The sequence below is a fragment of the Phasianus colchicus genome, chromosome 33 (genome assembly GCF_987193195.1).
Source record: "Phasianus colchicus chromosome 33, bPhaCol1.hap1.1, whole genome shotgun sequence".
In the NCBI taxonomy this organism is placed as follows: Eukaryota; Metazoa; Chordata; class Aves; order Galliformes; family Phasianidae; genus Phasianus; species Phasianus colchicus.
The window spans coordinates 3,155,179-3,177,449 of record NC_143468.1 but is presented as its reverse complement, the minus strand read 5'-3'; the positions used below and the strand labels follow the sequence as shown (position 1 = coordinate 3,177,449).

At 57.1% G+C, this 22,271-nt stretch overlaps 1 protein-coding gene across 3 annotated transcripts; it reads left to right on the top strand.

Moving 5' to 3' along the window:
- The first annotated feature begins 220 nt into the window (after nucleotides 1-220).
- On the top strand, nucleotides 221-22,164 carry ANKRD52 (ankyrin repeat domain 52). 3 transcript variants are annotated; one of them, XM_090128524.1, is made up of 29 exons: nucleotides 221-348; nucleotides 2,046-2,129; nucleotides 3,543-3,621; nucleotides 4,149-4,219; nucleotides 5,096-5,296; nucleotides 5,418-5,505; nucleotides 5,630-5,772; nucleotides 5,901-6,113; nucleotides 6,222-6,300; nucleotides 6,915-7,029; nucleotides 7,117-7,199; nucleotides 7,283-7,400; nucleotides 7,909-7,977; nucleotides 8,387-8,527; nucleotides 8,665-8,742; nucleotides 9,035-9,146; nucleotides 9,522-9,593; nucleotides 9,962-10,163; nucleotides 10,551-10,638; nucleotides 10,746-10,863; nucleotides 11,101-11,320; nucleotides 11,399-11,486; nucleotides 12,030-12,113; nucleotides 12,496-12,641; nucleotides 12,975-13,057; nucleotides 13,272-13,354; nucleotides 13,606-13,697; nucleotides 14,370-16,569; nucleotides 16,636-22,164. In XM_090128524.1, exons 1-28 carry the CDS (start codon nucleotides 322-324, stop codon nucleotides 14,612-14,614), a joined length of 3,222 nt encoding a protein of 1,073 aa, XP_089984650.1. In that variant the 5' UTR covers nucleotides 221-321; the 3' UTR covers nucleotides 14,615-16,569; nucleotides 16,636-22,164. The 3 variants fall into 3 exon arrangements, with proteins under 3 accessions (XP_089984650.1, XP_089984649.1, XP_031465944.1); XM_090128523.1 differs by having other exon boundaries at nucleotides 14,370-16,591; nucleotides 16,669-22,164; XM_031610084.2 differs by lacking the exon at nucleotides 16,636-22,164 and having other exon boundaries at nucleotides 241-348; nucleotides 14,370-14,668.
- Nucleotides 22,165-22,271: the final 107 nt, after the last annotated feature.

The following is a 22,271-nucleotide window of genomic DNA, read 5'->3' as shown; positions in this document are numbered from 1 at the left end:
GGGCTCCGCGCCCGGCGGTGGCGGCTCCGGACCCGCACGTGCCGGGCGCCCCCCGGTGCCCCGCTCCCCGGCCGGGCCGCCCCGTCCCCGCCGGCACCTCGCCGCCCCCGCCCGATGGGGCGACGACCCCCGCGGCCCGGCCCCGCCCCGCCGCCCCGGTGCTGGCGGTGACGACGGCCGGCGGCGGCGCTGCGGCCCGGCGGTGTCGGCCGCTCCCCGGCGGTGGGCGGGCCCAGGCGCTCCCCGCCCCGCAGCCGCCCGAGCGGAGCCGCCGCGGCCGGAGCCCGATGCCGGGAGCTGAGCGCTGAGCGCGGCCCCGAGATGGGGATTCTCAGCATCACGGACCAGGTACGGCCGCCGCGTCCGCCCCGCCGAGCCCGCGGCGCGCCCGGCGCCGCCGCTACGCCAGGCCGGGGATGCGCGGCCTACCGCGCTGCGCTCCGCGCCGGGCCGCCGCCCCAGGCCGCGGGGCCTCCCGCCGGACCGCGACCCGCCGCTGGGCCCGGCCCGACCCCCGCGGCGCCGCGGCGCCGGGATCCGCGCTCGGCGGGGCGGTCGGGGCCGCCGGGCCGCGGCGCGGTTGGGGATCGGGCCGCGGAGGCCGCGGCGCCCGCAGCTCTGGGACGGCCGCGGTTCCCGCAGCGCCGCCCGCACGTGGCCCCGTGCCGCTTCACCCCCGCCCGGCTCTGATCGCACGGCCCGGTCGGGTCCGATCGCCTCGGAGCGTCGCGGCCGCCTTTCGCGGAGGCCGGCGGGGAGAACCGGGCGCCCGGCTGCGCCTAAAACGGAACTTTTTTTTATTTTTCCGGTCACCGGAGCCGTTCTCTTCCCCCGGCGGCGGTGGGTGTGTCGGCAGCGCGGTGCCGTCTGCCGGCGTTTGCCCGTTTTTATTTTATTTCTGTGCTTTTTAACGTCGAGCCGAGGGGATGCGGAGCTGCATTCCGACGGAATGAGTCACGCGTCGCCTCCGAGCCGGGATGCGCTCCCCGGGTTTGACGGCTTTCAGGTGGACGCTGCGGGGAGCTGGCGGTGCTGGGCACGGCGCGGGGCGGAGCAGGAGCTCCGCGGCTGCTGCCCCACCGAACGCGTGGGATGCGGTGCCGCTTTTAGGGGTGGCAGAGCGGCGATGAATCCCAGGTCTCCCCTGAGCTGAGTTGGGCGCCCGGCGGTTCCCCGCTCTGCGCTCAGCACCGCTGCCTGGGCTCCATAGCAGGGAGCTTTTCTAGCCATCCTCTGAGCGTCCCCCGTCCAAAACCCATCCGTGCTGCCATCCAGAATCCAAGAAGACTCTCTAACCCCAGTGCAGTGTTAGAAAGCAGCACTCCTTTCTTGCTCACAATCCAGACCAGGCGACGTGACAAGCAAGCACCCTCGCAGAGTTCAGTTCCACATCTGAACAGCCAGGCCGTACCTGTGCGCTGTAAGGGCACACGTGCTCATTCTGTTCCAAGGACTCGTGTATGTGCTCGTGTCCCTTTGGGCACGCTCAGTGCTGTGAAGGTGGTCGAGCGCCCACCTCCTCCTTCCCCATTTTCCCGAGACCCTTCCGTGGTTTTTTCCTTTCCCAAGCAATTCCCATTGCTGGCTAGGCCGCAGTGAGCAACTTTTAGTGCAGTGTATGTGGCACCCGAGGAAGATGTCCTTGCAGCTGGTGATAAAAGTATTCTATTTTGACTCCTGGGCTTCTTGCGAGGCAAAGTCGTCGAGGCAGAAGATAAAAGTCTTCTGCGGTGTCCCCAGTGCAAAATTATTGAGGGAAACAAGACTTTCACCCACAAAAGCTGAAATGGGGAGTTGTAGAGCTATTGTTGCTGGGTTCCTTTTGCTGAAGTAATAGGTTGGTTTTTAAACGAATGTTTTTATCGCCGTTGCTGAATGATATCAGTGCCATGAAAACCACCTCCACTGGCTTTAAGATGGGTCCCTGCTGCTGGTTGAGCTGCCCAGAACCCCATCCTGCTCCTCACGCAGCCCGTGCTCTGGTTTTAGTGCTGGATGGGGCTCCATCTCCCTCCTTCACCTCCCACCCCCCCCTCTCTCTGCAGCCTCCTCTGGTCCAAGCCATCTTCAACCGCGATGTAGAGGAAGTGCGGTCGCTGCTGAATCAGAAGGAGAATATCAATGTACTGGTGAGTGCTGCCCAGCCTGCAGCTTGGACCCACACCCGGCTCCCAGCAGCGCTGCCCTTCAGTGGGGGGAGCATGGGCTGGTGAAGGGGTTTGGGGTGGGCTCTCTGCAGGAAGCTCAGAGACCAAATGATTTCAGGATTTTGCCACTGTTAGCTGTGCTTTGTCCCGTGGCCTCCATCGTGTAGAATGGGGCGTGTGGAAGGATGGGGCTCCCATCCATCCCTGGAGATCTCTTCCTGAAGCCTTCCGTGGCGCAGAGCGTGGCTGGGAGGCGGTGGGCTGTGTGGGAGGGCTGCCATGGGGGCTCAGCTCTGCCACGCTGCTGCTTCACCTTTTACTTCTTCGGGATGCTGACCCGGAATAGTTTGATGAGAACACAACCATAAGGTTACTCCCAGTGGAAGGAGGAAGATTGGAGCTGGTTAGCAAAGCAGGGTGAGCCTGGTGGATGCTGGAAGGTGCTGCTCATCTCCGGGACGTCCCCATGGGTCCCCTCGTGGTGCACACACCATTTCCTCCACGTGGACCAGTGCTGCTCAGCAGTCACTGCGCTCCCAGCCCGAACACTGAGCCACGAGCACTGCTGTGTTCTGCTTCACCACCTTGCTGGGCTGTGGTGCTTGGCTCTGTGCTACCCCTGTAGCGCATGCTCGCCTGCTCTGCTGCTTGTGGCAGAACAGCACAGTCTGCATCTGGAGGGCTGAGGGCTTCTCCCTGTGCCTGCCTGGGTCAGGGACCGGGCAGCGCTTCGTCCTCGCTGTGAGTGTTGGGATTGTTTCTCAGGGCTCTCGTGCAGCTGCCGAGGGAATAAAACCACGATTGTTGATGCGTAGTTTCCTTCTGGTGTGCAGGTTTAGAGATGCTGTTGCTTGTTTGCTGACCTGCCAGCTGGGTTTCTCTTTCACATCCTCCTGCCTGGCCGTGCCAGCTCAGCATGCTGCAAAAAATGAGACCGCCACCATTTCCCAGTCCTCAACTCTCTGAAAAACAATTTCTTTTCTCCCCCAACACAAAATGTGGGACTGGAAGCGAGTTGTGCTTTTCCAGCTTTCTCCTTGCTTGCTTCCTTCCCAGCTTTGGTACGTGGCACTTCCCCGAGGAGCGCTGAGCTGAGTGCCTGGAGGCAGAGGCTATGCAGGGCCCAGCCCTGAGCAAACAGAAGTGAAAGGTGTTTTTTCTTCAGCTAATCCAACCAAGGCTTGGAGAGGGGCTTTGCAAGCCTTGCTGGCCTCCAGCAGCAGGCTGCAGGAGCTGCCTGCCGTTCCCATGGTGGGAGGCTGCTCGTTTGGGGGAGCTTTCCCCACTGCACGCCCTGAGCCATCTGCGTGTGCTGTGCTGGGGCAGGAGGGGCTGTGCTGAGTGGTCCCCTGCTCTGAGCTGATGGCAGCTCTCGTTCCTTCCATCCCTGCTCAGGACCAAGAAAGACGAACACCTCTGCATGCTGCTGCCTACATAGGAGATGTTGCAATCCTCGAGCTCCTCATACTGTCAGGTAAGGGCCAGGGCTCAGGTATTTTGCTCAGCACTGGGGCTGCCTTTAGGGAATTGTTCTGATCCCTTCTGCACTCGGGGGTGCAGAGCAGGAGGGGTTGGTCACCCTCCAAACACCCCTGTGCTCGTAATTAAGCCAATGGGATTGCAGCCAGGGAAAGATTAGGAAATGTTGCTGTAATCCTAAGAGGTTTGTTCAGACGGAGAAGCAATGTGGAGCTGAACTAACAGAGGTGGGCACCCAGCCAGGAGGGAGCTGCGTTCTGGGGCTCTGCTGTGGCTGTTTGGCTCGGTGGGGAGCTGGCACTCTGGCAGATGCAGTCACTTCGCTCTGCCTTGCTGTGTCCTTTGCATTGCACTGGCACAGCCTTCAAGAGATGTGGCTCTGGGCTCTGTCCTCACCTAAAGCTCAGCACAGCCCCTTTTTGCAGCGGGGCTGGTGCTCGTGCCTGCAGGAGCCCCATGTGACAGCATCCACGGCAGCAGTTGGTCACCTCTTCTCCCTGACCCTGCTCTCTTCTTGCTCAGGTGCTAACGTTAATGCGAAGGACACTGTTTGGCTCACCCCGTTACACCGCGCTGCGGCTTCTCGCAACGAGGTATGTGCTGCTGGGAGGAGGAATGCTTCTCCTTCTCTTTTGGTCTTGCCTGACTTTGGCTCGGATGGGTGTTCTTGTTGGAGTGGAGAGAGGATGACCTCGTAATCCAGCTGCTGAAAATGAGAGCTGGGGAAGATCCTCTCTGTTCCCTCCATCCTTCAGGAGCCAGCACGTGTGTTTTCCCCACGCTGCCCTCCTGCCTTTTCCCCCTTTCCAAGAGCTTTGGTTAATCCAGCTTTATGTTTCTTTGAAGGATAATGGGGCTCTCTTTCTCTTTTTGGAGCCAATTCCAAGAGATCTTGTTGGAAAGATTTCCTGACATTTGGCTTTTGTGGGCTTAACTTCATCCCACTTAACTTTGTCCTGTTTTGAGTCACTTGAGAGCAAGAAACGTTGCTGCCGTGTTGGTTGGAGCCAGGGATCAGCAGCTCTGAATCTGACACGCAGGGCAGGTTACCACACATCAGCTGGCGTCGTGGATTGTCTAATTGGCAGCAGACAGGAGATGAAATGCGTGAGCGTAAAGCTCTGCCAGAGGCGTTTGCTGTGGGCTGTGAGCGTGTGTGGACAGTCACTGCGTGTCCAGAAGGCAGGAGTTGCTGCAAACGTGGGGCTGCAGCACATGGCCTCTCTCAGCAGAAGAGGGAAATTGCTGTAGAATGCAGGTCAACGTGTTCTGTTTCTTGTCCTTCTGGGTGCTCTGCACCTCCTCAGTCACAAACGAGCCCTCGCTGACGATTAAATCCTGTGGCTCAGATGTGTTTCTCCCATGCCAGTGCCCCCATGCAGCTGCATTTCACAGCTGTGCTTGGGTGGGATGAGCCTATGGGCTCCAGCAGGCTGAGTTAGAGCTCTCCTTTCCTCTGCTCCTGCCAGAAAGCACTTCACCTCCTCCTGAAGCACTCGGCAGATGTCAATGCCCGCGACAAGTATTGGCAAACGCCTCTGCACGTCGCTGCTGCCAACCGGGCCACCAAGTGTGTGGAGGCCATCATCCCCCTGCTGAGCACTGTCAATGTCGCTGACCGCACGGGCCGCACGGCGCTGCACCACGCCGTGCACAGCGGCCACCTCGAGGTGGGTGATGGGGCTCAGGTGCAGGGTCCTCACCGCGTCCTCTCCTGCATCTGGGCTGCTCCTGCAGCCCTGGGGGGGTGGAACGGCAGCCTTGCCCCTCACGCTGCTTTTCTGCACCCAGATGGTGAACCTGCTGTTAAACAAAGGGGCCAGCCTGAGTACTTGTGACAAGAAGGATCGCCAGCCCATCCACTGGGCAGCTTTTCTGGGTAGGCTCCCCAAAGACATCACCCTCATTTCTTTTCCCCTGTTGCCCGTGGATTCGCCTTGCAGTGCTCTCTGCAGCCGCGGTGCCTGTGTGCCCGTTGGCTCTCACCTCCCTCCCTCCCACAGGGCATTTGGAAGTTCTGAAGCTGCTGGTGGCCCGGGGAGCCGATGTGACGTGCAAGGACAAGAAGGGCTACACCCTGCTGCACACGGCGGCGGCCAGCGGGCAGATCGAAGTTGTGCGTCACCTGCTGCGGCTGGGCGTGGAGGTGAGCCCCCAGCCAGGGGTCTGGGAGCTGGGGAGGTTGGGAACGTGGGCTGCTTTGTGGCTGCCCTTTTGTTTCCCCCCTTTTGTCCTTCTCAATCCCCAAATCCTCTGGGTTCGCTGTTCCCGCAGATCGATGAACCAAATTCCTTTGGTAACACTGCACTTCACATCGCCTGTTACATGGGCCAAGATGCCGTGGCCAATGAGCTGGTTAATTACGGCGCCAACGTCAATCAGCCTAACGAGAAGGGCTTCACCCCTCTGCACTTTGCTGCTGTCTCCACCAACGGGGCCCTGTGCCTAGAGCTCCTCGTCAACAACGGGGCCGATGTCAACTTTCAGGTCTGGTGCTGAGGGGCTGAGCCTTGGGGATGTGGAGATCCGCTGCCCCGGGGGGGAGCTTGGGGTGGTGACAGGAGCCTGATGTGACCTCGCTTCTGCTCTCCACAGAGTAAGGAAGGGAAGAGCCCCCTGCACATGGCTGCCATCCACGGGCGGTTCACGCGTTCGCAGATCCTCATTCAGAATGGTGAGCGGCTGCTGCTTTCTGGGTTACCCCATCCTTCTGCTGTGCTGCTCAGTGCCTCCTCCAGGGTCTCCCTGCTTGTTTGCTCTGAGGATCTGAGAGCTCTCCAGTGGTCGCTCAGATTCAGTGCTGTTTCATGGGGGCTGCTGCCCTGTGCTGACTGGGGCAGTGGAGGGCACACGAGCTCCTAAGGGCAGCGAGCGCAGAACAGAGCACTGAAATTCCAACCAGTCAGAGCAGCTAAGGCCAAAGGCCTGCTGCTGTGACCAGCCTGGAAGACAGTATTCCTGCGGGAGGGCAGCAGACTTGGCAGCACCCCAGGGGTTCAGCCAGAGACCTGGGGGCTGAACGCATCCCTTCCTGGGGGATGAGGGGAGATCTGATGCCCCGGGCTGGCAGGTGGGCTCCCAGCACAGACGGCGGCTTGCAGCTGTCCTGCATGATACAGAATGGACTCGAGTTATCAGCCATGTCCCTGAGATGGGACACAGCTGTCAGAACAGCCTGGTCCTCATGTTCATCACTCCCAGCACAGTCTGAGCCTCTTTCAGAGCAAGGTTGCTTCCTGGGATTAGAGTGCAGAGATCCACTGGTAACGCTTGGCTTTCCGTTTCCAGGCAGTGAGATTGACTGTGCTGACAAATACGGCAATACCCCCCTCCACGTTGCTGCTAGATATGGCCATGAGCTGCTAATTAGTACTTTGATGACAAATGGTGCTGACACTGCAAGGTAAAGAAGATCTCTTCCTTCCCTCTGTGTCCTTGGGCTGGAGGATGCGTGGATGGCCCACGCTGACCCCGTCCCCTCTCCTGACAGGCGTGGGATCCACGACATGTTCCCTCTGCACTTAGCTGTTCTCTTTGGATTTTCAGACTGTTGTCGTAAGCTACTTTCCTCAGGTGAGTGGCTCAGCTGTCCCCTACCTGTGGGGGTATCAGGGTGAGACCTGCACTGCCCTGACTCCCTGCACTCTGCCCTGTAGGTCAGTTGTACAGCATCGTCTCCTCGCTGAGCAATGAGCACGTGCTGTCTGCAGGCTTTGATATCAACACACCTGACAACCTTGGGAGGACTTGCCTCCACGCTGCTGCTTCTGGAGGGTGAGCTGAGCACTGCCTGCTGCTGGGTGCTGTGCCCAGCTCTGGCAGGCAGTAGGGATGTGTGGTAGAGCCAGGAATAGAGAGAAACGCACCTCTGGGCCATGTTGTGTTGTTGATTCTGATTCATCCCAGCCTCTGCACCCTGGGACTATTCACCTTTATTTAATGTGGAGCTGTAATGCTCGCTTGGCTGAGACTGGGGAAGGGTTCACAGTCTGATGCCAGAAGAGCAGCAGGGCTTAGCTGGCCGTGTGAATGCCTCGTTCAATTTCACCGTGCAGTGCAGGACAGCACTGGCAATGCAGGAGGCACAAGAGGGTGATTTCACTAGAGAGCTTTGTACGAGCAGCATCCAGCCATGGCTGGAGATGACAGGCTGCATTGAGCTCCGCACAGCCAGGCTGTGTGGGTGAGAAGTGTAGCTGCCTTGTCTGCAACTAGGAGGAGTTAGCGTTCCTGCTGTGCTCCCTTCTCATCTGTGTCTGACTCGTCTCCCTAACTCCTGTAGGAACGTTGAATGTCTTAATTTGCTGTTGAGCAGCGGTGCTGACTTGAGGAGGAGAGATAAATTCGGAAGGTAAGCATGCCGTGGGCATTGCAAAGGTGATTCCTCTGCAACAGCTGGGTTTGGGCTGGGCTTTTCCAGGTCTGCATGTGGTGTTTACATCCTCACAGCAGTAGTGTAGGGCTGAGCTGGGGTTTAGGAGGCGATGCCAGCTGAATCTGGGCAGGCTGATCGCTTGGGCTTGGTATCAGAAGGCAAAACCAACCTGCCTCCAGGGAGGCTTTTGGATCTAGTGCCCTGCATTCGCTGCTTCTTTAACCCCATATCTCCCTGAGCAGTCTGGCTCTTTAAGTGGAGCAGCTGCCCAAAAGTGAGGTGCAGCTCAGCAGCTGAGTGGGCATCTCCCTGGGTCCTGCTGATGCCCCACAGTTTCTCTGTGACAATCAGTGCTCCTCAGCCCTTTCTCCTTTCCCCTCCCCAGGACTCCACTGCACTACGCAGCTGCCAATGGCAGCTATCAGTGTACAGTGACATTGGTCACTGCAGGAGCCAGTATTAACGAGGCTGACTGTAAAGGCTGTACTCCCTTACACTATGCTGCTGCTTCGGACACGTACAGGAGGTGAGTGTGTGCCCTGAGTGGGGGGATGCTCTGCTGTGCCCTGGCCACCTCCCCAAGCGGTGCCTTGTGAGGAGGGGGTGCCTCACGAAGGTAGGAGGGGGTGGTCAGCAAACTGATGGGAGCTTCTGGCCTTTCAGAGCAGAGACTCATTCAGGAAACAGCCATGACACTGATGAGGAGCCACTGAAGGAGTCCAGGATGAAGGAGGCATTCTTGTGAGTCGATGCAGCCCCATCTGGACATTGGTTGTTGTTCACCCCTTCCCAGGGTTATACCTCACTTCTGCTTACGCTGAGCTGAGCTGCAGTGAGGAAACACCTGCTGGTTTGGTTCTTGAGCAAACCTTGGCCATCACCCCAGCCCTGATCCCCAGGGTGTCTGCATGCACTCCTTGTCCAGCAGGGTTTCATACAGCATCTGCTCTCAGATGAAGCAGGAGGTTCCTTCCTGGGCATGCTTCTCTACTCTCACTGGTTTCCTGATCTCCCTTTCTCTCTCTTGTTGCAGTTGTTTAGAGTTCTTGCTGGATAATGGTGCTGACCCATCCCTCCGGGACAAGCAGGGATATACTGCTGTCCACTATGCAGCTGCATATGGCAACAGGCAGAACCTTGAACTGGTGAGTAAAGCAAAGCCTTGTGTGCTGCAGGGGATGGGGGAGGCCTGCATGAGGACCCCTGGAGCCTTACAGTGTCCAGTTGTGTGCATTGTAAGCACTGCAGTGCCATCGTTTGTTCAGAAGGAAGGGAAGTGGGTTTGATTAAATTCCACTGGGATTCTCGGCGAGCCATTGTGTGTTGATGGTACCACAGAGGAAGAGCTTGGGCCTTGTTGAGGTTAAGGAAGGTTCTATCCTGAAATTCAGATTTTCTAAAGCAGATGAGCTGGCTTTATTTTTGCCCTGCAGCCTGCTGGTACATTGATTGTGGGTTGAAGCCTCCATGATGGAGTGTTTTCAGGGGGCACTTACTGGTTTGTGTTTTTGCTGTCGCAGCTCCTGGAAATGTCTTTTAACTGCCTGGAGGATGTGGAAAGCACCATTCCAGTCAGCCCTTTGCACTTAGCTGTAAGTACGGCTGGCCCAGCCCCATGGTGGCAGAGGGCACTTGGCTCTGTGCTGGGGTTCGCTGTGCCCTAGAGCTGCTGCTCCCCAGCAGCGTGGGCTGGGCCACCACATTGGCCAAAGAGCTGCGTGGGGCAAAGCAGGAAGGGAGGCAGCAGCCTGGGGGCTGGCTTTTCCCACAGGCCGTGGCTCGAAGTCCCTTTGATTTGCATTTGAGGCTCCTTGCTTTTTCTGTTTCGTGGCCACCTCATCTGCGTGTGGCAGGGGTGGGGTGGGAGTGCCAACAGAGGGCAGCAGAACCATCCCAGGGTTGGATCTCCAGGCTGCGGCCTCTCTGGACGCTGCTTTGACATCACCTGCTCTGTCCTCAGGCCTATAATGGTCACTGTGAAGCCCTGAAGACACTTGCTGAAACCCTCGTGAACCTGGACGTGCGGGACCACAAGGGGCGGACAGCCCTGTACCTCGCCACGGAGAGAGGCTCCACCGAGTGCGTGGAGGTGCTCACCAGCCACGGCGCGTCTGCCCTGGTGAAGGAGAGGAAGAGGAAGTGGACCCCTCTCCACGCTGCAGGTAATGAGGCGGGGGGCTGCGAGGGAGCCGGGGATGCTCGTTGACCCATTTCCCAGCTGCTTATTCGGGAAGGAGAAAGGGCTGTGGCTTAGGGCGATGCCTGTGGTCAGGATGGGACCGGTGCTGTGCCACAGCTGGGGGAGCTGAGGGCCCAGTTGCCCAGCAGCAGTGGGGAGAGGACACCAGTGGCTTCTGCACACACACGTGTTTCCAGCTCAGCCTGTGCGTGTGCTAATCGGTCCTGTAGCCTAGCAACCATGTAATGAGTTTGCTCAGCCACGTGTGCCTGGCTGCTGAGCACGAGCCTGCACCTTTGGCGTATGGTGGCAGCTGAAAGGAGGGACTCATCAGTGCGGGTTTGTAACTCCTTTCCTCTGCTGTCTGCAGCTGCCAACGGGAATACTGATTCCCTGCACCTCCTGATAGACAGCGGGGAGCGGGCAGACATCACCGATGTCATGGACATCCACGGCCAGTGAGTTCGCCTGCGTGTTTCTCTGGGGCTGTGTCTCAGGGTGGTGGGTTTAAGCTTGAGGGCAGCACTTGAGCCCAGCACAATGCCAAGCCCCCTCCTCCCCACAGAACCCCACTGATGCTGGCGATCATGAACGGCCACGTCGACTGCGTCCACCTCCTCCTGGAGAAGGGATCCACGGCTGACGCAGCCGACAAGAGAGGAAGGACCGCCCTGCATCGGGGGGTGAGTTCATCTCTGGGGGTGCCTGGAGCCCTGCAGCTTCTGCTCTGATGCCTCCTGCAGGGGGGCTGCTTGGAGGACAGGCAAGTGGTTCCTATTGCCACGAGAGTCCTCAGTGAAATAGCCCAATTCCTCTTCCTAAAAAGCAGCGTTGGAGAAGGAAGCTGTGGAAGAAGGGGATAGCTCTGTTGTTAAATGAGGGAAGGAGGAGGTCTGACCTCGTCCTCTCTTCTGGCACAGGCTGTAACGGGCTGTGAGGACTGCCTGGCTGCTCTGCTGGACCACGATGCCTTCGTTCTGTGTCGGGATTTCAAAGGCCGGACCCCGATCCACTTTGCATCGGCGTGTGGGCACTTAGAAATCCTGAGGACCTTGCTGCAGGCAGCCCTCTCTACTGACCCTCTGGACTCTGTGGTGGACTACAGTGGTTACTCACCAATGCACTGGGCTTCGTACAGTGGTAAGAACCGGGGCTGGGCCCCATCCCACCTCTGCTCTGACTGGGTGCTGATGGCCTTATGTCTCTCTCTCCTCACAGGGCATGAAGATTGTCTTGAATTGTTACTTGAACACAATCCATTTGCATACTTAGAAGGAAACCCCTTTACTCCATTGCACTGTGCAGTGTAAGTGGTGTCGGGGGCTGCCCTGGGTTCTTCTCACCAGGTGACATGGGAGAGGGGTACAGGGCCAGAGCAGGCTGGAGCCTGCAGATGGAGCTGCAAACGCTGTACTGCTTGCCAAGGGCTCCTCTCTGGGTGGCAGTAACAGCTCAGGGTTATACAACCCTCTTGTCCTCGCTCCCCTGTGGCGGGGAGGTGGCTGCCAGACCATAGGAGGGCCTCTGGGAGCTGCAGGGCTTCTGTCTTGGCTGTGTGCAGCGCAGCTGGGGCTGGCATGCGTGAGCTCCACGTGCCAGCTTGGTGGAGCTGCCGAGGTGGGAGGGTCAGCCCCTGGAAAGCTGACAGCAGAGGGATGAGCAAAGCAGTTCTGTGACGTGGTGTTGTGATTCCTTGACTGTCATCAAAAAAGATAAAGGGTGTTTTACTCTAAACAACTCCACATAGCTGCTGTTGGCTCTTGAGCCTCAGGAGCCTGCTCCTCATTCCAATTGCAGCCATGCTAATGCTGCTGAGTCTTGTTCTCTTTCTTTCTTGTCCCCACTGCAGAATTAACAACCAGGACAGCACTGCTGAAATGCTGGTGGAAGCATTAGGTGCCAAGATTGTTAATAGCAGAGATGCCAAAGGAAGGTGAGCACAGACGTTGCTCTCTATGGTGCTGCTGAGTGGTGGCTGTGAGTCCTGCAGCTCTTCCTTTTTGCTGTGGCTGTGAGGTTCCCACCAGGAGAGTGGCAGCAGTGCTGCCTGACCTGTCTTAGAGTCTGCCTGGGGGAAGCTTGTTGGGGTGGCTGTGGGAGGGAATGGCTGCACCCAGTGGAGAAAAGCAACTCTGCTGTTTCTGCTCTTCCCCTGGCGTGAAATCATAGAATCATAGAATGGTTTGGGTTGAAAGAGGGACCATTAAGGTCATCGAGTTCCAACTCTGATGTCCCCAGGCGTGTCTTCAGGCCTTGGCAGTCTTGCTGTGGTGCATTCTGTGCCCTTCTCTTTACCTGAGCTCTCCTCTTCCCAGGACACCCCTTCACGCTGCTGCCTTTGCAGACAACATCCATGGTTTACAGCTGCTTCTTCGCCACCAAGCCGAGGTGGACACGACTGACAAGCTGGGGAGGACTCCCCTCATGATGGCCTCTGAGAACGGGCACACTGCAGCAGTTGGTACGTGGTCAGCTGCCAGCCCCCTCCCCAGGCACGGCCAGTTGGCAGAGGGCTGCCACCACACTGTCCATGTCCTGCAGCACTGCCTGGAAGCTCTCTGGAGGAGTGGAGGGATTTGCTGCTCGGGGTCTGCAGTGCTTTCAGCTTTTCCTGGGGCTGTCAGCCACACTGACACAGCTGCTTTCCCCAGAATGGGTTGTGAGACCCCTCTGCCTCCTCTGGGGTCCTTTGGAGCCGGGCTGTGCCGCTCCTGCCCCTCAATATGTGGCTGCTCCCCCCACTGCCGTTGTCTGAGCTTCACTTTCTCATGACAGCTGTCCCTTCTCATTTCAGAGTTCCTGCTGTACCAAGCAAAAGCAAATATAACTGTGCTGGATGTCAACAAGAACACAGCTCTTCACCTGGCCTGCAGCAAGGTAGGGAGCCAGAGCCCAGAGACAGTGCAGGGAAGGGAGCGTAGGAAACAGCAGCTCTCTTTGCAGACCCTTCTGAAATGGCGAGCTGTTCCAGAAGGATGTGTTTAGGGAACGTCTGTGAATCCCAGGGAATTGCTTTGTGCTTTGACAGCACCCAGCTCCCGTCTGCTGCCTTGCTGCCTGTGTGCTATAAACAGTTTGTCCTCCTTTACAGGGTCATGAAAAGTGTGCCTTGTTGATCCTGGGGGAAACCCAAGACCTTGGCCTTATCAATGCAAGTAACAGTGCGCTGCAGATGTGAGTATTTGGACAGCTGGCACAGGTGGGGGGGGAGGTGGGAATCAGGGCTTTCCTGGGGGGTGGTGCGGCCTGGGTGAGAAGAGAAAGGGAAAAGAGGATGGAGGAAGGAGATGCACTCGTTTGGTGCATGCAGTGAGGACTCAGCCTCAGTGCCTGCACTGATTCCTGCTCTAATGGGAGGGTGGTCCTGCTGCCCCAGGGCCTGGTTGCTGCATTGCCCGCACCTGACCACTCCCTCCCCTCCCCAGGCCGCTCCACATCGCTGCACGGAACGGGCTGGCCACGGTTGTCCAGGCCCTGCTCAGCAGAGGTGCCACCGTGCTGGCTGTGGATGAAGAAGGTGCGTGTTGCTCACGGGCGGCTGGGCTCTGCGTGGGGCTCAGGGGCTGCGTGGGGCTCAGGGGCTGCGTGGGGAGGCGGTTGGCCGGTGCTGGGATTTCCCACCCCTTCTGCGTTTGAGCTGCGTGTGCTCAGTCAGGGTGAAGATGCTGACTCCCTGTCACCCCTTGTAAAAGCACTTCCAGGTCCCAGAGGGGTTTCAGATGCGTGTCTCTTAACCTCATGCATCTTCTGGGCTTTTTACCTCGTGTATCTCCTGGGCTCGCTTGCCCAGGTGCCAGGCTGAGCTGTTGATAAGCCGTTGACTCACTTGCAAGTTGGCAGAAGCTGGTTGCTGCCACCAGAAGCTGTTGATCCCAGCAGTTTTTGCTCTGCTGGAACACCTTTAAGTTGTGAAAAATATCATTAGGTCTGCCCCGCTGCCAGGGCTTCTGAGGCTTTTGTAATTCACCTCCTGCTGATCCCAGCAGGCTTCAAAGCAGTTTAGAAATGGCAAGGATCACTGGTGGCCGGCAGCAGGGTCCTTTGGCATATGAGCAGGATGAAGGCCGCCCCTCGCAGGGCACAGAGTGACATGGAGCAGGGAAGCAAAAGGCTTTCCCTCCCCCTCCTTCCCTTCAGCCTGTGCCGGTCGTCCCGGCGAGCAGCCCCTCCATCTCCGGCTCTGTCCTAGGTCATACCCCAGCCTTGGCATGCGCCCCCAACAAGGACGTTGCCGACTGCCTGGCACTTATCCTCTCCACCATGAAGCCTTTCCCACCTAAAGACGCCATCAGCTCTTTCAGCTTCAACCTCCTCAAGAACTGCGGCATTGCAGCCAAAACCGCGGCCTGCGGGGCTCTGCCCAACGGCAGCAGCTGCCCCTACAGCAAGGACCGGCACAGCGCCATCGGCTTGGACGGCTGTTACTCGGAGTAGCTTAAACTATGGGTGACCTAATATCTTATTATATTTATTTAGAAATTCTATAAATATAGGGCACTTTAAAGGAGAACAAGACTGGGTAGGCCTTCTAGCATGGCCGAGCAGACCAAGAGTTCAACGCTTCTTCCCCTTGCAGGAGCGGCAGCGCGGTGCTTGCACTGCTGATGGCCACGGCGAGGGGCTGGCAGAGCTGCCCTGGTGGCACGGGGTGCCCTGAGCACCAAGCCACGCTCCTGCGTGGTCCTCTTGCATCCCTCGTGTGGCAGCCACTGCTTCTCTCGGGCTGCGTGGCCACAGAGAACCAAAAAATGAGAAAAAATTCCAAAAAAAAAAAAACAACAAAAAAGCAGCTGATTGGGACCATCCGCTGGGCTGCTGATGGGAAGAGAATTTGGCTCCCAGCTTTTGGGGGTGGAGCGAAATGGGTTCCGTCGGTGTCCCCATGCTGTCTGCAGGCTGGAAGGGGGAAGCCTGAACTCTTGGTGTGGGGTTTGGGATCGGGGTGGTGCTGCAGCCGCTGGGGTGGGTGCTAGCTCCTGGCCAAGTGCCACTGTAATGCTCCTCTCTGAGTCACTTTTCTCTCGTGCTCATCCTTCGATTCCAATACAAACACTTGAATCAAGATCTACTGTACCTGGGACACTAAAATACCCTTTTGGCAGCTGTCATTTTTATGCAAAAACGGGTGCTGCTGCCCAACCCTGCGGTCTGCGCGCCGCGGCGCTGCTGGAACCTCGCTCCCCACGCCAGGCACTTTAGGGGTTCTGTTGGTTTTCTGTTCTCGGTTTGTTTTTGGTTTTTTTGTTTCTTCATCTTGGCAAAATGTTGGATCCTAAGAGACGATTCCTTGGTTCTTTTTGGAGTTTTCGTTCTCTGTGCTGCATGGCTGCTCCCATGCGAGAGTCAGTGTTGCTTTTTTTTAAAAAAAAGAAAAGAAGGTTATTTATAAAGAAACAAGCATTTACCTTAAAAAAAAAAAACAGCAAAAATCGAAAAAAAAATCTGAAACTTTTAGCCTTTAAACAAGGAAGAAAATGCACTTCAGAGTCCTTATTCACAACCCTGATAGGTCTGTATTTATTTTTCTAACGCAGCATGTTGGCAGGTTTTATTAGCATGCATGTATGTGAGATCGTCGGGTTTTTGTTGTCGCCGTCGTCGTTTCGGGTTTTCTTTTCTAATTTTAGAGGTCATATTTATAATGCAGGTTTGAAGCATTCGAGAAACGTTGCACTGTTGGGTTTTTTTTTGTTTTGTTTTGTTTTGTTTTGTTTTCTTTCTGAATTACTGTAACGGTATCACGTGCAAAGCCGATGCTCTGCTCCGAATCACGAGTCTGTGCAAAGCCAAAGCCTGGGCACTGAGAAGGGAAGGGGCTGATGGGGAGAGGCAGCCCAGGGTTGGCATCTGCTGCTGAGTTTGTCACCGTGCTGGGCTGGGGGAGGGCCTGGGAGTGAGGGCAGACCCTGGGAGAGCTGCAGCTTGCTCGTGGCCTGCGTGGTTCCTGGTTGTGGCGTGCTCATGTTCTGCTCATGGCTGTTTGTGGCATGTTTGTGGCCTGCTTGGTTCTGTTCATGGCGTGTTCACAGCCTGTTATGGCCTGCTCATGGCATGTTTGGGTCCTGCTCGCTCACGTCCTGCTCATGACCTGTTCGTGGCTGCTTGCAGCCTGCTGGGGGTCTGTTCACAGCCTGTTTTTAGCCTGCTCGTGTCCTGTTCTTGGCCTGTTCACGGCTTGCTTGCAGCCTGCTTGATTCCCGTTTGTGCCCCACTCAGGGTCAGCTCGTGGCTGCTTGTGTTCTGTTCACAGCCTGTTTGTGGCCTGCTTGGAGCCTGCTGCTGTTGTGTTCAGGGCCGCTCACATCCTGTTCATGGCTTGCTTGCAGCCTGCTCAGGACCTGTCTGTGCTCTGCTACGTCCTGCTCACAGCCTGTTTGCAGCCCGTTCAGGTCCCGTTCAGGTCCCGTTCAGGTCCTGCTCAGGTCCCATTCAGGTCCCGTTCAGGTCCCGTTCAGGTCCTGCTCAGGTCCCATTCAGGTCCCGTTCAGGTCCTGTTCAGGTCCCATTCAGGACCCATTCAGGTCCTGTTCAGGTCCTGCTCAGGACCCATGCAGGTCCCATTCAGGTCCCGTTCAGGTCCTGCTCATGTCCCATTCAGGACCCATTCAGGTCCTGCTCAGGTCCCGTTCAGGACCCGTTCAGGTCCCGTTCAGGTCCTGCTCAGGTCCTGCTCAGGTCCCATTCAGGTCCCGTTCAGGACCCGTTCAGGTCCCATTCAGGTCCCGTTCAGGACCTGTTCAGGTCCCGTTCAGGTCCCGTTCAGCTCCTGCTCCTCCCACCCCAGCCCCCCCCCGCTGCGGTGCCCCTCGGTTCTGCACAGCGTAGGAAGGAAAGCGTTTCTGTAACCAAACCAGTCTTTGTTCCTCGTTGCCTGTTGGAAGTTGCTCTCTGTCGCGTTGCTGAGGCCGTCCCTGGGCAGGGGGAGGCAGCGCCTGTTGCACTGCGGCTTTCTTTTACCAAAGCCCAACCCTCAGAACCAAATAGGGAGCAGCGGCCACCCTGGCCTTTGGCTGACAGCACTTTGAGTCTCGCAGGAGCATCTCCTGGTGCTCCTGGTGCTGCAGTGCAGGCTGTGCTCCTCAGCTTCTCTGCCCCCGTCCCCCCGTCCTCCGGCTTGAAGGAAAGCGTAAACCTTTCTGCACCGAATACCTCAGTTGGGAACCAGAGCTCACAAAACTTGAATTAAAAGGTCCTTTTTGAAGATCCTTTTCAGTATTCTGCAGAGAAGAACTGGAAAAAAAAAAAAAAAAAGAGATTTGTTTACATGGCTGCCGAGCCCGCGCTCGCTGCGTCCTTTATCTCCCGGCTCCTCGCCGATGGCCGTCGCCTTTCCCTGCGGGGTGGGAGGTCGGGTCCGAGCCCCACGGAGCCCCACGGAGCCCCACGGAGCCCCAGGCTGTGGGGTGGTGGCAGAGCTCAGGGCTGGCGCCGGGTGCAGACGTCGGCTGGGCAGCGCGTCGGTCGGTCACAGCTTTTTCCGTATCCAGGACGAGAGAATTCCTCAGAGCACACACAGCACGCTGCTTTTCCTTCCCTCCTTTCGACCGCCTTTGTCAGTATTGTGCTTCTCGGTTTCTTTTTCCAAACCTGATCTCTTCTGCCTTCTGTCCGCGCTGTGCGTTGTCAGCGTCGCTCCACGCGACGGCTGGACTGCGAGACAATCAATGTGATCTCTGTAAGGGCTGCTCCATTTCCTCTCTGCAGCGCCGTGCTTTACGTGGACGCGTTCTTTGCTCTTAGCGAGGAGTTTTTTCTCCCCTCCCCTCGTGTCTTATTATAAGTAATGATAATGATGATGATGATGATGATGACAGTGGAGTGAAACGAGGTTTCAGCAGCGCACCGCGGTTGGGGTTCTGGGGGTGGTGGGAGAGGGAAGCGCGGCCGCGTCCCTGCAGTCCCAGTCTTGTTCTCCTTTAACGCTGTATTGTATACATTTGACAGCACAGCTTGACAATTTAAGTAATAATCAAAGTGTTTGGTAATAATGCATTATTTTGCTAAACGAGATTTGTGATGGTTTCCCCAGTGCATTGTAAGAGGGATGGAGGGAAACTTCCGCTGCCCGCCCGGTGCCCGCTCCTCCCCGCCACCTCGATGCCAAAGTTGGACCATTCCTGCTTCGCGTTCCCTGCGGCACACGTTTGGTGCAGAGCTCACCAAGCAGCGACTTTTCGCCCCCTCCCCCCCCCAAAGCTGTCCGTGTGGGTGTGGAACAAACAGCCCCATCTCCCCCTCCCCAAAACAAAAGGAAGTTTCTCTCCGCCCCCTGGTCCAAAGCACTTGCTTCAAGTAATAAGCACTTTTGTTAAAGCATGAGTCTGGATTCCCTTTAGCGTCCCACGGGATAGAGAGCAGCAAAGGAAGGGATTACGAGAGTGTCTTTGGGTTTTGGTTTTTATTATTCTTTGATTTTTTTTAACTTGAAAAAAGAAAAAAAAAAAAAAGTTTGTTTCTAGGGAATGAATGAACAAAGGGAAGATGTGTTATGAGAGAGAGGGGGAAAAAAAAAAAAGAGGAAAAAAAAAAAAAGAAAAAAAAAAAAAAAGAAAAAACAGCACAAATACATTTCAAGTCGAGAAGGTGTATTTGCACTGCCATTGCTAGAATCCCGGGCTGCACAGCCCGGCTGAGCCATATAAACTGCTGACAAACACTGAATGTAACGCAGCGCCCGGAGCAGCCCGGCAGCTCCATTGGCTTTTCCTGACGGCCCTTCCACAGCCCCACAGAACCCAGCGGTGGTGAGGAGGTGCTCGGTGCGTTTCCTTGTTGCTGCTCCCGAGCTGCAGGCGATTTGTGTTTCCTTAGGGAGGTGTGAGACCCCCGTCCCTGTGCCCCCCCCAGTCCCGGTCCGGTTCCCCAACCCAAAGCACCGCAGAGGTCCCAGCCCCCCCCCGACCCGGGGCTGAGTCCGACAGGTCCGAAAGTAGCACTGATAGCAGAGCAAAAGCTCAAAAAAAACAAAAAATAGGAAAAAAAGATAAGAGGGGTGACTTCAGGTTGTGAGCAGCCCGAGCGCCGCAGCGCAGCCGGCGGCACTGAGCGCAGCGCGGAGCAAAAGCCAAAACAACAAACCAGAGACCCCAGAAACAACCTTTTTGGTTTATTTGCGTTGTGTGTGGGGCCGGGGGCTGCGTCCCCCCCCTGCTCCCCCCATAGGGACCACAGAACCGTGAGCATCGTGTCTGAGCTGTGCAGAGCGCGTCCCACTTTGCCTTCAGTAAGAAACCAAAGGACAAAACCCACCCCTCTCCATCCGGAACAGCGTGCGTTGTTCGCTTTGGGGCAGTTGGTTTTTTTTTTCTTTCTTTCTTTTCCTTTTTTTTTTTTTTCGTTTCGCTGTTCTGTTCGTTTCTTTCTTCCTTTCTCTCCAAGGACGCCAGGAGCTGGTGGCACCTCTTCTCCCAGCGGCGCTTTTTCGGGGCAGCGGGAAGGGGACGCGTCTCCGAGGACTTGAAGGCATCTGTAGCAAGCTCTGTGTCTTTACAATATCCTGTGTGTAAATGCTGCACCTCTGTATATTATGCACATAAACATTTCTTCGAATACGATAGGACAGACCTCATCAGCAGTCAGGTACAACGACTTCCTCCTCTGTGTCCCGGTGTCCCCCGTGTGCGTGTGGATCCGCGTGTCTGGGCGTTGTCTGAGCTCGTTCCGATGCAAAGAAGGAGGAACAAAATAATAATAAGAGGAACATGGCCTTACTCGATCCCGTCCTATTGATCTTGTTCAACTTGACCATAATAAAGTGAACGCATGGAAAGCTGTGGCCTGGCTGAGCCGCGCGCGGGGCGGCTGCGGGGTTTGGCTTCACCCTTCCCTCCTCTCCTCTCTTCTTTCCTCACCCAGCGCTGCAGGGAATTCAGCCAGAGGGTGAACTGCTGTGCTCTGCTCCCAGTGCTGCTCTGTGGTGGTGAGCTGCCGTCCGTCCGTCCGTCCCTCAGCCAGGACGTGGGTTGGGCTCCGGCCGGGTCAATGCGAGCGCATTTAGGGGTCCTGCTGCCCTTAGGGTCTGTGTGAGCGTGGTTTTTGGGGTCCTGCTGTCCTTCGGGTCGGTGTGAGCACTGTTTGGGGCCCCGGTGCTCTGAGGATCGGTGTGAGCGCAGTCCCACTGTCCTTAGGGTTGGTGTGAGCGTGGTTTATGGTCTCGCTGTCCTTAGGGTCAGTGTGAGCACATTTTGGGGTCCCACTGTTCATAGAGTCGGTGTGAGCTCCAACTGGGGTCCCGGCATCCTTAGGCTCAGTGTGAGTGCAGTTTGGGTCCTGCTCTCCTTAGGCTCAGTGTGAGCACAGTTTGGGGTCCCAGTGCTCTTGGAGTCAGTGTGAGCACCATCTGGAGCTGCTGTGTCCTAGGGTTGGTGTGAGTGCCTTTTGGGGTCCCAGTGCCCTTAGGGTTGGTGTGAGTGCTTTTGGGGTCCCGCTGTCCTTAGGGTCAGTGTGAGCACCTTTTGGGATCCCAGTGCCCTTAGGGTCGGTATGAGCATGATTTGGGGTCCCACTGTCCTTAGGATCTCTGTGAGCACAGTTTGGAGTCCCACTGTCCATGGGGTTGGTGTGAGCGCCGTTTGGGGTTCCCCGGTCCTTTGGGTCAGTGTGAGCACTGTTTGGGGTCCCAGAGCCCTTAGGGTCGGTGTGAGCATGGTGCCACTGTCCTTAGGGTCAGTGTGAGCACAGTTTGGGGTTCTGGTGCCCTTAGGGTCGGTGTGAGCACCGTATGGGGTCGTGCCATCCATAGGCAGTAGGATTGCAGCTGGGCTGGGCGTCTCACTGCTGATAACATCATTCCATTCCTGAGTTCTGCACTACGGCGCCGCGGGAGGTTTGGGACGGGGTCAGAGCGTTTGGGTTCTGTGCACCGGAGCACCCATGGGCACAGCGCATCCCTGGGAGCTCTGCTGCTCTGAGTCCTCTTCCAGAGTCCTTTAGGAGTTTTCTGGAAGGTTCTGCCCTTTCCTCGCCCTCCTCGACGTGTGTGTTGGGGAGCTGAGGAAGCATTGCTTCCCTTCTCGTTGCTGAGTGCTCTGGGTGTATTTCCGAGTCTTGCGGTGCGCCCTGGGCGTAGTGGTGCCAAACGGGGGGAGTGGGTGTGCAGCCCCCCATTCCCCAAAGCAATAGAGCCCTGGGGGGGCTGCACACAGAGCTCAGCATGGCATTCCCGGGGGGTCCCGCATCCCCCAGCCCAGCGCCGACAGCACTTTACTGATGCCCGGAGTGGGATGAGCCCCATGGGGGCATCCCCACACCCCCCGCTTCCTCCCTTAGACTGCATCCCAGTGCCGATCTGTGGCACTGGGGGGGTCAGCACGGTGGTTGGAAACGGAGCGCTCTGAGTTGTGTCCTTTCTGCACTGTTCTCACTACCTCTTGTGATAACCGGACGGCGGCAGCTCCGCTCCGGGCCCCACTGCTGCCCCATTGGCACTGGAGGGGCCCCCCACTGCCCGGTGTGTGTGCGCCCATCTCTGCAGCAGGTACTCCTGTTTGGGGGGTGGGTGGGTGGGTGCCTCTGTGCCGTGGGGCGGGGGGAGACATGCGGGCACTGTCCTGTGGGTGCAGCTGCTCCTTCCTCCCACCGCTGGTTCCAAGCACAACGCAGCCATTGCCCCCCAGCTGAGCGTTCAGCTCCACGTCCCACCACCAGTGGGGCAGTTTTGATGTGCAATTTACAAATAGACTAAACAAACCACCAATAACCCCCCCGACCCCTCGGGGCCGTCGCTGTGAGCCGTGTCCCAAAGTGTAGTCCTATCCCAAGAGCCCCGACCCAGTTCTATTTTCAACCCCCCTCCCCCCCAGCTGTAGGAAGAGCACAGAGCTGTGCCCCACACCGCCCCACGGCCCCATCCCCGTGCTGAGCATTGTGAGCAGTTCCTTTCGTCTCAGATGTCCCATTGATGCATCACCTTTGGGGGAGGGATGGGGGGAGGGAGGGAGTAAAGGAACAACAGAAAAAAAAAAAAGAAAAAAAAAAAACTAAAAGGGGGGGAAAAAAAGGAATAAAATAAAAGAAAAACGCATTCAGACTTGATCTATTTTATACAATGTAAGCTGCGACCAAGTCCTGTTATTCATATTGTGGCTTTGAA